The 14,583-nt window shown below is 48.6% G+C and overlaps 1 protein-coding gene across 3 annotated transcripts in view; it reads left to right on the forward strand.

Annotated features, from left to right (window-relative positions):
• Positions 1-4,144: 4,144 nt before the first annotated feature.
• The window catches only part of CLCN1 (chloride voltage-gated channel 1), a 29,303-nt gene continuing 18,864 nt past the window's right edge, over positions 4,145-14,583 (forward strand). Inside the window, exons 1-7 of one of the 3 annotated variants that reach the window (XM_059712054.1) lie at positions 4,145-4,660; positions 6,864-6,984; positions 7,373-7,504; positions 8,065-8,193; positions 8,426-8,559; positions 9,954-10,031; positions 10,448-10,526. In XM_059712054.1, coding sequence (XP_059568037.1) covers positions 4,577-4,660; positions 6,864-6,984; positions 7,373-7,504; positions 8,065-8,193; positions 8,426-8,559; positions 9,954-10,031; positions 10,448-10,526 — 757 coding nt within the window. In that variant the 5' untranslated portion in view covers positions 4,145-4,576. Of the gene's footprint in view, positions 4,661-4,702; positions 5,354-6,863; positions 6,985-7,372; positions 7,505-8,064; positions 8,194-8,425; positions 8,560-9,953; positions 10,032-10,447; positions 10,527-11,075; positions 11,155-14,583 lie in introns of those variants that run through there. The other 2 variants (XM_059712053.1, XM_059712052.1) reach the window with 2 other exon arrangements.

A 14,583-nucleotide genomic window follows, 5' to 3' on the forward strand; every position in this document is an offset into this window, starting at 1 on the left:
GCTTATATTTATTACTGATATGTGTCTTATGTCTTGGTGTTTGCAGACAATCTTCCAATGCCTGCATATTTTTCTTAGCCCATTACAGCATCCCTCACCACCTCACAAGGCATACCCCTTCTTATTTTGCTGCCGATTTTTTAAAATTTTTAATTTTTTCAATATATTTTTTAAGTTGATTTCAGAGAGGAAAGGAGAAGAAAGAGAGAGATAGAAACATTAATGAGAATCATTGCTCGGCTGCCCCCTATATCCCTCCTTATGGGGATTCAGCCCGAAACCTAGGTATGTGCCCTGATTGGGGATCTCCTGATTCATGACACAATGCTCAACCACTGAGCCACACCGACCAGGCTCTGCCAATTTTTTAAAAAATACATATTTTTCAGAGGGGAAGGGAGCAGGAGTGAGAAATAGAAACATCAATGATGAGAGAATCATTGTTCAGCTGCCCCTGCATCCCCCCTACTGGGGATCGAGCCAGCAACCCAAGCATGTGCCCTGATCAGGAATCAAACTGACCTCCTGGTTCTTAGGTCAATGCTCAACCACTGAACCACACTGGCCAGGCCCTGCCAATTTTTTTTTTTTTTTAGATGTACAGGTTCACACCTGAGATAAGCCCATCTTAGTTGTCATGACCATCAGCAGCTGCCCAAAATATGGCCAGCACTGGCGTTTCTCACAGGAGAGATGGAAGAGTCATTAGCAAGCAGTGTTGCTTCTGGATTCTTTCAAGTATGGGGTGAAGACAGGAAACAGGCTGGCCTGGAACTGGAGGATGAGGTGTGTAGAATTCCTTAGCTCACGGTTCAATTTGGATTTCGGATTTCCTAGGGTGAGCATAGTTGTAAGAGAATTCTGGGGCAGCCAGGGTAAGATCTAAGCAGTGGGCTGTGTGTAATTGGGGGATTTTCGGGGTGCAATGTGTATGAAGGGCAGATCTGGAGAGGCAAGTACGCCAGTGCAAGCAGGCTATGGAGGCTCAGCAAGAGGGGACATTCTGCAGGAGCATGTGGTGGGAAGCAGCTGGGGGCTGACCGTGGAGGAAGAGCAGAAAGGGACTAAGTGGAGTGGAAGCATATCAGGTGGAGGGAGAGGATATGGCTGGAGAAGACCACTGGGGCAAAGGGCACGGGGAGTGAACTGAAGCTGGTTGGCTGTCCTATAAGACATAACAGTGGGACATCCTCAAGGGAGGGAAGGATACAACGTCTAGGAGAAGTTAAGAAAGTACTGGAGCTCTAACCGATTTGGCTCAGTGGATAGAGCGTCGGCCTGCGGACTGAAGGGTCCCAGGTTCGATTCCGGTCAAGGGCATGTACCTTGGTTGCAGGCACATCCCCAGTAGAGGTTGTGCAGGAGGCAGCTGATCGATGTTTCTAACTATCCCTCTCCCTCTCTGTCAAAAATCAATAAAATATTTTTTTTTTTAAAAAAAAGAAAGTACTGGAATAGTGGGACTAACGTTAGTCCCCGTTTTCTGGATAGGAAGGCTTTCAGGAGGAGTGACACATTGGGATTACCGAGGAGCATCTGTCTCAGCCCCAATCCTCCCCACCCCCACCCTTGAATAAGGGTATCAGGTTGAAGTTCAGTCTATTCCCTTCCCCATGCTAACCTCTGCCAGGGGATTCTCTTCTAAAATTATCTCCCTGAGCTGGGGCTGCCCTCCAGCCTGTTTCCTCCAATGGGAAGAGAACAGGAAGAAATGAAACATGGGGGAAGGCCTCTCATCTGGGGAAGTCATTAATAATCACTACAACTGACAGTATGTCGCAGGCACTGCTTGGAGCCTTCCCATCCTCTCACAGTCCCATGAGGTAGTCACTTTCCCATTTTACAGAAGAAGATATGAGGCTCAGAGACTTCAATTATACAAAACAAGTAATGGGACCTGAAGGGCATGGGCTTGGAATCAAGTAGATTTGAATGCTGGCTCAGTCTTTTTTGGTTAAGGTACCTAATCTCACAGAACATCAGTCTCCCATATCTAAAAATGAGAAAAATTATTTCTACCTTCAAAGGTCTCTGAAGATTAAATGTGATGCTGTAGGGAAAATTGCATGATATTAATGCATTAACTCTCCCAAAATAAAGCTTCATTTAATGAGAGTTCACATTCAGTACTTACTAGGGAGCAAACACTATGGTAACTTTATTTTTTTAATCCTCACCCATGGATATGTTTTAATTGATTTGAGAGAGAGAGAGAGAGAGAGAGAGAGAGAGAGAGAAACATTGATGTGAGAGAGAAACATCAATTGGTTGCCTCCCATAGGCACCCTGACCAGGGACCAAACCTGGAACGTAGGTATGTGCCCTGACCAGGAATTGAACCCCCAACCTTTTGGTGCGTGGTATGATGCTCCAACCAACTGAGCCACCATAGCAGGGCCACAATGGTAACTTTTGCATGCATTCTTTTACCTCCAAGTCACTGCCTTTCTGAGGACACTGAAGCTAGCACGTGAAATATTGTCACCTTGTGTGTGCACCTTAACTAACAATATTGCATCTGTGACTGTTTTCCTAGCATGAGATTTCTTCACTGTGGGGGACTCTAGATTTTTTCCCACCTGAGACTAATGACGACATTATCGTTCCATCTCAGCCCTAGTTAGGTAGAGAACAGGGGAAAGTGTATCATACTTGAAAAACCAGAAGAGGGAGGAAGAGATCTGCCCAGTGCTATCTGGAGGGCCTCGTGGAGCACAAGGGAAGGAACCAAGGATTTTTAAAGGGTCTGGGAGGCAAGGTCCAATGACTACAGGAGAAATTACTGCCATTTGGCCACTTCTGACAACCTTCCCTCAAATAGCAATTCCTTAAACCTATGGGTTTTAATCTTTTAGTATCACGGACCTTAAGAAAATCTATTTAAAACCTCAGAAGAATATATATCTTACATAGTATACATACCTTTTTTAAAATAAAATTTTAAAATGTTTTTATTGATTTTAGAGAGAGAAGAAGGGAGAGGGAGAGAGAGATAGGAACACTGATGAGAGAGAAACATCAACATGCCCCTGCACGCCCCGCTGGGGATGGAGCCTCAAACCAGGCATGTGCCCTGACCAGGAATCAAACCAGGGACTCCTAGTGATGGGTTGATGCTCAACCACTGAGCAATACCGGCTGGGCCAGTATACATACACTAGAGAACACATGCATGCTTATGAATTTGTTTCCAAATTAAGAGCTTTTCACAGAACTCTCTAGAAGTCCATCTCTGGCCGTCCAAATAAGAACCTAAGCACTGTACCCATGAGGAGGTCGGGTGGGGGATGGGCATAGTCTACATTTTATTCTCTTGCAGGTGATAACCCATGAGACCTTAACTATTTATAACCTCAAACTCAAGGAATTCCTCTCACATTCTGCACTGGCAGCTGTAGATTTCCTTGGCCCTCCTCATTTCAGAATCTGGGTTTCAAAATTGCAGCAGGTACTTCTGCTTGGCTTGGTCAAGTGTGAGGGCTTCCCCAGTCCCACCAATCTCTGCCTCCAAATCTCAGAGTCCATAACCAGACCTTGACTTTCTCCGGAATAGTGAAGAAATAGGAATTGTCTTAGATATTTGTTTCTTAGGATTATCAAGATCCTACAGAAACTGGCTACCTTCAGGAGAGCCATACTCCACAGTTTTTTTTTTACTTGGGCACTGTACTTTCTTTAAGACAGTATTCCTTTTACTCACACCAACCCTTAGAACTCCTTCCTTATTTTCTGATGTGGAGATGGTGGGTATCACAGACCCTTCAGTCCCTCAATTGGGCACATGTTTACCTTTTTGGGTGGGTAGATTATTCGCCTTCGAGCTTCGAGGATTTGTTAGAAAAGATACATTTGATGGTATCCATCGTCTCACATGGCTTCGACAGATCCATTTAGCCTAGATCCAAATTTACTTGTAGACCGGATGTTTAGTGTCCCTCACTATCATGCCTGAACTTGGACTGTCCTGGCACAGCCCTCACTTGGTGATGGATCCTAAACTACACATTAACTCATGTTTGCAATTTTTCTTCTATAGTAAGGAGTTCACAGGAGAAAGAATGTCGTAGGAAAATTGGTTAAGAGAGAGAGAGAGAGAGAGAGAGAGAGAGAGAGAAGAGTGATGCCAGATAGAATAGTTTGTCCTTGGCCAAAAATGATTTATTGACCTGAAAAAGGGAAGAATAGCAGAGTACTTCCCCATCATCATTCATATTTGTGGGTTCTCATGAGAAATACTCCCTCCCCTCCTCTGCATCCCCCTGCCCCTGGCCCACTTCCCCCTGTTATCTAACCCACTGGATAGACAGGCGGGCACCGCTCAGTCCACACGGAAGCTGAGTCCCTCCCCATAAATTCATGATGCTTGTGCACTGACACTTCTCAGTCTGGGAAGTGGTAGAAATGCCAGAAGCCAAGGCTATCACTCTGCTTCCCACAGCGCCCCACACCCAGTGGGTGACAGATAAGGTGGGGTCAAGGGATGGCACCAAAGCATTATTAGCAGCCCCTGGCAGACAGAAAGGCAAACCAGGAGGAGAAACTGAACACTGATGGTTTGGGAGAGGTTGTCTGACAGATGAGAACTAAACCTTGGGAAGACACAGAACAGGGAACAACTCAGCAGGGAAAGATGGGAGAGAAGCATCAGTTACTCCCCCAGGTGAGTTACTCTCCAGTGTTTCCAGACCTTGAAATCACTCCGTCCATGCCCAGCACCGCAGCCTGGTCTTCCACATGCTGGGGAACAGAGGGGTGGCACTGGATGGTGTAGGTTTATCACGCTCTGGATGCACACAGGTTGGAGAGCATGCTGAGCAGTTTTTCATCCTGGTCTGGGCGATATTTATAGAGGGACCAGTGGCTTGGGGCTGGCAGCCTCCTGGTGACTAAGGAGGGGGACAGTGCTGCTGCCCTGCTGAGGGAATTCCCTGCGGGGCTGTCCCTCAGGTTCTCACCCCAGCCCCTCCCCCACACTGCTCTCACACCTGCTTCGACCCCAAGCAGATCAGATGTGACAGTGGGGGGGTCATGTGATGGAGAGATGGCTATATATAGCTGGGGGTGGGCATGCTGCCCCAGACGCCTTGGGGACAGGCAAGAGGACAGGCTTAAGGAGCTGTACTGGGGGTTGGACAGGAGCAAGCAGGCCAAGGCCTGGCGGGGGGGAGGGAGCATGAAGCCATCTGAGTCCCCGCGGCGTGGGCGCGAACAAAGCTGGTGGGGTAGTGCCCCCCAGTACCAGTACATGCCCTTCGAACACTGCACCAGCTACGGACTGCCCTCGGAGAATGGGGGCCTTCAGCACAGGCCCCGGAGGGATGCAGGCTCCCGTCCCAACGCCCACCCCACACAGGTAAAGCCCTGAGGGGAGGGGTGGTGGGTTGGAGGAGCTGGCGGTGTGTTGGACTGAGGGGTTGGGTGAAAAGAAAGAGCAGTGTTATTTTTTTTTAACTTAAAAAGTACATGGCAGTGTATTCAAAATATGACAATCCTGCCGAGGGCTGGACCTAGCTCAGTAGACACAAGTCCTTTTATATGACCTTTCCCAGCAATCTCATGAATCCTATGGGACGGCAAATCCACACATGCATGAGGAGAATATGCTTACATAAGCTACACGAGTGACTGGCTGAGGAGTCCATGCCACTGTGTGTGTGAGCTCCCTCATACCCTCACCCACATGCAGTATCCTCCCCCATCCCCCCAAAACACACACACACACACACACACAGGCATTCTTGCTAACCAAGCCTAGATGCCACCCCCTTTCAGATTGGACGCCTCCCTTCCCTCCCCAGCCCTGCTTTGCTATGGCACTTAGTCCTGAACCAGCCAGCACTGACCTGGCTCCTTCAGTGCTCCCCAGTTCTGGTCTAGAGCACCCCTCTTCCTCATCTCCACCAGCCTGGGACCCAAGGGAATGAGACAACCTGTGGAAGGGCCTGTACTGAGCACCATTGGTAGGTAGTATCTTCTTGCTGTGTCCTGGATGGGGTGTGGACAGAAACACTACCTCCCTCATCACTAACCTCATTCCAGAAGACAGAACAGCCATGAGCCTGTACCTGCCCACTACTCCAGCTCCCACTCTACTGCTCATATTGTGAAATCAGATCTCTTCCACTCAGGCTCTCCCAGAACCAGCAACATGGCCTGGCCTGACCCTGGCCCCAGAGGAGGGAGTTAGTGCAGTGGGGCAGGCCAGGCTACCTGGGGATGAGAGTGGAGGGCTACCAAATCCGAGGGGGGCTCCTCTGTCCTCTTCACATTTTGGGGGAGCATCTAATTACCCTGCTCTGACAGGAAGTGAATTGACTTGCCTTCTCAGGACTCGTTTCTGTTGGTGCACACGAGTCCAGGGAGTGAGGGATGGGCTTTCTCTAAGCTTGGCCGGGCATCTCAGAGGCTCCAGTATGGCTAGACACACCAAGGCACAGTGCAGCCAAGAGTCACCTGCTGGTCTGTCCTCATCCCATCATGTCAGGATTCCAGGAGAGAAGTTGGGGTAGGGGGGTCTGGGGATATTAGTGAGACGGCTGAGATACAGTAAGCAGAGTGACACAGAAAACTTTTAATTGACACAGGTGCACAGTTCTAACTCTACTTAGAGTAGAAATTGGCCTCCTTGATGAAGGTTGCCATGGACCAAGATGAGTACAGATGGAGAGAGGGATATGTATGAATGGATAGTGGGGAGCTGAGGGCAGGAGGACCACAAAGTGGCGCTGCCTGAGGCCTTCAACACCCAGGATTTTAAAAGATTGTCTGTTTGTTTGTGTATTTCTGTGGGTCTATGTGCTTCCCTCTGTCTATTCCTTTTGACTTTTCTGCAAGACAGGCATTCCCATTCTCCCTCTGTCCAGATTTATGGCCATCACAAGGAGCAATTCTCAGACAAGGAGCAGGGCACGGGGATGCCCAGGAAGATGGGCTCCAGTGCCACCATGGACAGCACAGATGAGGACCACTATTCCAAATGCCAAGGTGATGGGGACTGCAGAATAAAGTGATCTGGGATAGAGGAGGGGCAGGGCTTAGGAGAATAACTTGGACATCCTATTACATATATCCCACCCTCCCACTCCCCACAGAAACCCCAAAGCCCTCCTCCCAGTATTAAGGAGAGGCAGCTCTCCCCACTTCTTTCTCACTTGCCTTGTTCCCCTCTTTCCCTCCTGCTCAGCCCCGAGAAATGAGTTTTAGAAAGAAATTCAAGAATCCAGTAGGGAACTGAACTTTAGTGCCTTTGGAAGGGGCCAGGCAGCACCTGGCAGAGAAATGAAGAATGAGACGTGAGACATCCCCTCCAGCCCTCAGTCATAGGCCTGAGCAGTGACTGGTTACCACTCTTCTTTAACCCTTTCTCTTATAGATTGTACCTACCGCCTGGGACGTGTGGTGAGAAGGAAGTTAGGGGAAGACTGGATCTTTCTGGTGCTTCTGGGGCTGCTTATGGCTCTGGTCAGCTGGAGCATGGATTATGTCAGTGCCAAAACCCTCCAGGGTAGGTTTCACCTGGCCCTGTCCCCTCGGCCTCTCCCCATAACCTGACTGTGTCTAGAGTTTCTACTGAGAATAAGCTGGGTGTGTTTTGGGAGGGGGACACTGCACAGAGGAGATCAGGCCCAGACCAAACCTAGATCTATGTCTCCTGTCCCTGCCACCTGCCACCAGCCAAGCTATGGATGTCCCTCTAATACTCACCCCAGTTTTCCCAGGACTTTCTCTGGTTTGAGCACCAAACATCCTAGGATCCAGGAGCGTCTCAGTTCCTGGCATACCGGGGTGGCTGGGCTGCAGGCCCAGCTCCAGTGTGGTTTGCAGCAAGGGCTCCACCTCCTACTAGTGGTGGGAACTGGAAGGAACAGGGCATCTCCAGCAACTCAGGTCTCCCACTCACACGTCCAATGAGAATAGTACCATCTCGCGAGATTCTGTGGGATAGTCTCGGTGAGATGATGCTCCTAGCACGCTGACCTGTGTGGCGGGGGGGGGGGGGGGGTGGAGGGGGGGGGCAATGTCCTCCCATCCACGCAGGACTGAGCCCAGCGTGTATCTCCACAGTCTACAAGTGGACCTACTCCCAGGTGCAGCCCAGCCTTCCTCTGCAGTTCCTGGTATGGGTATCCTTCCCACTTATCCTCATCCTCTTCAGCGCCCACTTCTGCCACCTCATCTCTCCCCAGGCTGTTGGTGAGAACTCCCCCTTGCACCCTCCCATGTCAGGTCATCAGTATAATTGCATTGTCCCTCCTGTTGACCCTTCCACCCCTCTCCCTCCCTCACTTGGCCCTATTGACAGCCCTTGACCCTGCTTTGTCCCTCTCCCTTCCCCACCCCCATCTCCATGTCCACTGTCTGGATGTTCATCTCCCTTTGAACCTCCAACTTGAACCTGCACACAATCATTTTGCAACCCTTTTAGGCTCTGGGATCCCTGAGATGAAGACAATACTTCGTGGGGTTATCCTGAAGGAATATCTCACCCTCAAGGCCTTCGTGGCCAAGGTTGTGGCCCTGACTGCAGGGCTGGGCAGTGGCATTCCTGTGGGGAAGGAGGTAGGTGGCAGTCCCTGAGGTGTGAGCTGGGCAGATGGTGGCTCTGGGAACAGACATGAGCATGGGCATGAGGACAAGTGTCAGAGCCAAGGGAGCAAGGGGAACAGGGGGGAAGAGGAGGGGATCATGGGAAGGCCCTCCTCCTGGGCAGAATAACAGAAGCATCAGAGCTGGAAGGGCCTCAGAGCAGTCTCCCAACCTGGGCTCTGTTGACATTTGGGGCTGGATAATATTGGTTCTGGGGGGTCGTCCTAGGCATGATAGGATGTTTAGCAGCATCCATGGCCTCTACTCCCTCGGTGCCAATAGCACCCCAAGTTGTGACAACCAGAATGTCTCCAGACATTGTCAAATGTTCCCTTGCGGGGGGGGGGGGGGGGGCGGTCTTCCCCAGTTGCAGACCTCTGCCTTAGAGACACTCCAGACCAATGCCCTTGTTTTAATATGTGAAAACTGAGACCTAGAGAGAAGCTATGCTTTCTTCAAGGTTATGCTCCTGGGCATTCTTGTCCTGCTACAGTCCATAACCTACACCATGGCCAGAGTCATATTTTCAAAGTGGAATCAGGAATGTCTGACCTCTGCTCAAGAACTTCTAGTGCCTTTCCATTCTTAAAATAAAACCCAAAGTTCTCACTGGGCCTCGAAGGCCCGTGGTGACCCGGCTCCTTGCTGTCCCTCTTCGGTCCTCCCAGGCTGCTCCTCACGTACTGTTTTTGGGTAACAATGCCGTCTTCCTGACCTCCAACCTTGTAAGCTTGTTCCCCTCTCAGGGCTCCTGCGCTTGCTGTGCCCTCGGCCAGGAACACTCTTCCTTCTGGCGCCCACGTGACGCACACCCTCATTTCAATAAGGCACTACTCATTGATGACCATCCCTGAGCACCTTCTCTAGACACCCCCCCATCCCACCTCATCTGTCCCATCTATCTCTGTCCCCTTGCTCTCCCTCGATTTCTTCCTAGACCTTAGAACAGCGGTTCTCAACCTGTGGGTCACGACCCCTTTGGTGGTCAAACGATCCTTTCACAGGGGTCGCCTAAGACCACCCTGCATATCAGATATTTACATTACGATTCATATCAGTAGCAACATTACAGTTATGAGTAGCAATGAAAATAATTTTATGGTTGGGTTACAACATGAGGAACTGTATTTAAAGGGCCAGAAGGTTGAGAACCACTGCCTCAGAAGTTTCTGCTTCAATAAAATGCTGGTGTATCATCTCCCTTCCTCTCTGGGATGAGGCTCCATGAGGGCAGAACTTCTGTGTTACTCACGTCTGTTTTCAGCAGATAGTATGGTGCCTGGAGCAATAAATGTTCGTGCGTGGAATGACACAGAGCCTCCCACCTGGATCCCTGCTCCTGACCCCTCCCCCCGTCTCTCTCCCAGGGCCCTTTTGTTCACATTGCCAGCATCTGTGCCGCTGTCCTCAGCAAGTTTATGTCTGTGTTCTCTGGGGTGTATGAGGTAAGGTGGAGAAAGTCAAATGAAGTGGGGCTGTGTGTGTTCAGGGTGTCAGGAGGGCTGCCTTTGCTCCGGGCTGGCCTGGATGCTAAAACAGGGCATGGCGCTAATCCATGCTCCCCTGTTCTCCACACACACATATGCCGCCTGTCCTCGCCACCCGACGCCTCTGTTCAGCCTGTGTCTGTCCAGTAATGTCCCCTCCTTCTTGCTCTGCACCCCTGCATTGGAGCCTGCACAGGGCTCGCTCCTCTGTTAACCTGCCAGTCCACACCCCTGCCCCATGTTGGTTCCCCTCCCTGATTCCCTCCTGTGCTACCCTGTCCCTTCCTCATTCCTGGTTCCCCACCCCATCCTCTTACACTGCCCCCTTACCTCAGCCCTCTGCCCTCCTGGTCCCGCGTGCTTCTCTGTTGCAGACCGTGCCTGGGCAGCTTGACCTCGTGGTGTCGGCCTGCGCAGTGGGCGTGGGATGCTGCTTTGCAGCCCCTGTCGGAGGCAAGTCCCACTTCCTCCCACCCATTTCCTGAGCATGACTTGGAAGGGGGGTCTGGGTGGCTGCCACAGCTTTGGGGTGGAAGGGGGTGCTCACTGAAGGGACTGGTGGGTGGGCCTTCAGCTCCTGGTCTCCAGACACCCACACTTTTCTACCAAAGAACTGCATGTTCTTTTGAGGCCGACGGCTGTTTCCTGCAGGCTGGATTGGTAGTGCTGTTTGTCTGAAGTCCTTTCCCCCTCTCTCTTGCTACTGACACTCCTCTCCCTGACTGTCCCCACCTCCTGCCTCACTCTGGTGATCATTTATTGGCTTGCCTGCCCACCATACATTGAGCTAACTTTTATTTCATTTTCTATGTTTGGCCTTGCACTGGGAGGTCACTTCCTGTCTTGGCTTGGGAATTGCAGGGGCAATGGGACCACTATGATTCCCTGTGACTTAAGCCTTTCCTTTTGCCTTATTCCTCACCCTTGTTTGTTCTCCTTTCCTCTCTCTGCCCCTCTTCCTCACCCCTCCCTTTTCTCTCTTGGTCTGTCTCTCCCTAGTAGCAGCCATACTATTACACTGACATGCTGACGGTGGGCTGTGCTGTGGGAGTCGGCTGTTGCTTTGGGACCCCACTTGGAGGCAAGTGATTTACCCCTCCTACACCAGTCCACTTGCCTGACCTTGCCCCCCAAGCGGCTGTCAGCATCCCCAAGTGTGAGTATTGCCAGTTAAAACCAGGGTATAACAAAAGCAGCTAACTTTCAGTGAGCATTTACTGCGTGCAGGCAACATTCTAAGCCCTTTACATGTATTCCTGCCAAAAGCTGCACGCGACTGAGATTAGAAAGGAGAGAACAGGTTACTTTCCTTGTCCTGGATGACTAACAAGCAGACATGGTCAGAGAAAGCAGTTGTATGTGTTTATTTACTCATCCATGTTCTTTGTAACCAGACCCACAGAACAGGGATTATTTCGACCAGTCATTGGATTCATCAAATGACAGAAAGAACACCAAGTTGACAATTGAAGAAACAAAATTACAGGAATAGCATATGCTCCCTAAATGCACCAGCTGTTAGAGGTATCTTTTCAATTATGAGAATGTGATCAGTCCTTTTGTGGAGGAGGTAGCTAAAGTGGCTTGGCCTGAGGATGATATATGGATAAGCGCTCAGAGTTAATGAAAACGTATCATGTTTCCTTGTCCTGACACTGTGCCAGTGTGCGCCGCGCCGCGTAAGGAGGTGAGGTCAGCAAATGCTGCAGCTGGCAACCCGCTTGCCCTTCTGTTGTCAGCTCTTGACATTAGAGCCACTGGTCCCCATCCATGAAGGGTAGTGTGCTGGAATTTCTACACACGTTGAATTTCACACTTAATGTTTATACCCACTTTCACTTTTTTTTTCTTTTTTTAAAATTTTTTTTCTTTTTGGGGTGGTGGTGGTGGTGGTGGGTGGTGGTGGGTGGTGGGGGGGGGCACTTTCACTTTTATTTACTCTATCACCTCACAAATCCAAAAGATCTAAGGAACTTTTTTAGACAGGTAAAACCATTTTTTAAATTAGATTCTTTTAAAGTGAAAAGAACCTGAATTTTCTGCATAAAATTGGAATTTCTGGGATGAAGGAGGAAGGTTTGTCTTGGCCTTGTGTAGAGTATGGGGAAGACCATAGGAAAGTTACAGATAAAACGTGGCACTGAAGCCCTCAGAAACAAACAAAATGTGGCTCTTAACACAAGAAAATGTTAAGCATTGAAAAGTGAAGATGCCGTTTTTTTTGTTTGGTTTTTTTTTTTAGTTAAATTGATTGGGGTGACATTGGTCAACATGAACATATAGGTTTCAGGTGTGGGTTTCTATGTTATAAGATCTGTATATATTGCACTGTCTGCCCACCACCCAAAGTCAAATCTTCTTCTGTCACCACATATTGAGACCTCCTTCACCCCCTACCCCTTCCCTCTGGCAACCACCCCACTGCTGTGTGTTAATGAGTCTCAGTTTTATATCCCACATATGAGTGAAATCATATAGTTCTTAGCTTTTTCAGACTGATTTATTTCACTTAGCATAATGTTCTCAAGATCTATACATGTCGTTGCAAATGGCAATATTTCATCCTTTCTTATGGCTGAGTAGAATTCCATTGTGTATATGCACCACATCATCTTTATCCAGTCCTCTATTGTGGGACACTTTGGTTGTTTCCATGTCTTGGCCACTATAAATAATGCTGCCATGAACATAGGGGTGCATATATCTTTATGAATACACTAGTGGCCCTGCGCATGAATCCGTGCGCAAGTAGCTCCCTGCTGCACCGCCCCACCCACCGCTGCTCATAGCTCTCTCTGCTGCACATAGCTTGCTGCCCACCCTCCTGTAGCTCTCCGCTGCTTGTAGCTCACTGCTCTGCCCTCCTGCTGTTCGGTCATTTTGTGACGGCATAACGGACCAATTTGCATATTACCCTATTATAAGTACAGATTATTTTGAGGTTTCGGATATATACCCAGGAGAGGAATTGCTGGGTCGTATGATAGCTCTATTCTCAATTTTTTAAAAAAATATATTTTATTGATTTTTTACAGAGAGGAAAAGAGAGGGATAGAGACTTAGAAACATCGATGAGAGAGAAACATCCATCAGCTGCCTCCTGCACACCCCCTACTGGGATGATGAGAGAGAAACATCCATCAGCTGCCTCCTGCACACCCCCTACCGGGGATGTGCCCACAACCAAGGTACATGCCCTTGACTGTAATCGAACCTGAGACCTTTCAGTCTGCAGGCCGATGCTCTATCCACTGAGCCAAACGGGTCAGGGCTCTATTCTCAATTTTTTGAGGAATCGCCAGACTGCTTTTCATAGTGGTTGTACCAGTCTACATTCCCACCAGCAGCGGATGAGGGTTCCCTTTTTTCCACGATCTCTCCAACACTTGTTATTTCTTGTTTTGTTGAAAATGGCCACTCTAACAGGTATGAGGTGGTATCTCATTGTAGTTTTGATTTGCATTTCCCTAATTGCCAGTGAGGTTGAACATCTTTTCAAATATCCATTGGCTGTTCATGTCTTCTTGGAAGAGGTGTATTTTCAGGTTCTCTGCCCACTTTTTGATTGGGTTGTTTGTTTGTTTGGTATTGAGTTTTATGAGTTCTTTATATATTTTGGAAATTAAACCTTTGTTGGAACTACTGTTTGCAAATGTCTCCCATCTGGTTGGCTGCCTGTTTGTTTTATTATCAGTTTCTTTTGCTGTGCAGAGCTTTTTAGTTTTATATAGTCCGATGCATTTATTTTTGCCTTTACTTTCCTTGCCTTTGGGGTCAAGTTCATAAAATATTCTCTATGACCAAGGTCCATAAGATTGGTACCTATATTTTCTTCTATGTAACTTATTGTTTTGGCTCTTATATTTAGGTCTTTGATCCATTTTGAATTATTTTTTGTACATGGGGACAAACTGTAACTCAGTTTCATTCATTTGCAAGTGGCTTTCCAGTTTTCCCAGCACCATGGAGATGTCATTTTTAGAATGTTTGTACTAAGTGGCAAATATTACATGGACTTGCAGGTAACATTACTTGACTGGTTTCATTTTATGAACATAGACTAACTCTGAAAGAAAAAATTACTATTAAGATCATTTATTCACTATTTAGTCAACTGTTAATTCCTTGCAGGCTTACACTGATGAAAGAAATAGACTTCAGCATTCTACCAAAATGACAAACACATTTTTGCTTCTGTTACATGTGCTCTGTGCTGCCCTCTGGGCTCTGTGCTGGACCCTGTGCTCTCAAGGAGTTCACCTTGAAAGGGTAGACAGGCAGGCAAGGAGACCATCACTCACAGAAGTGTCTCCTTGGCAGCCTGGGCAAGTGCAATGGGAGCCTTCTGCTAAGCTGCCTGGATACGGGGTGGGGGCTTGTCAATTGAACTTTACAAGCGATGATGCTTGATCTGACACTTAGGTAAGACAGCCAGAACAGGGTATTCTGGGCAGAAGAAACAACATTAAAACTCTGGAGGCTATAATGACAGTCAAAGAGTATTGCTAGA

This window comes from Myotis daubentonii, chromosome 10 (genome assembly GCF_963259705.1).
Source record: "Myotis daubentonii chromosome 10, mMyoDau2.1, whole genome shotgun sequence".
NCBI lineage: Eukaryota > Metazoa > Chordata > Mammalia > Chiroptera > Vespertilionidae > Myotis > Myotis daubentonii.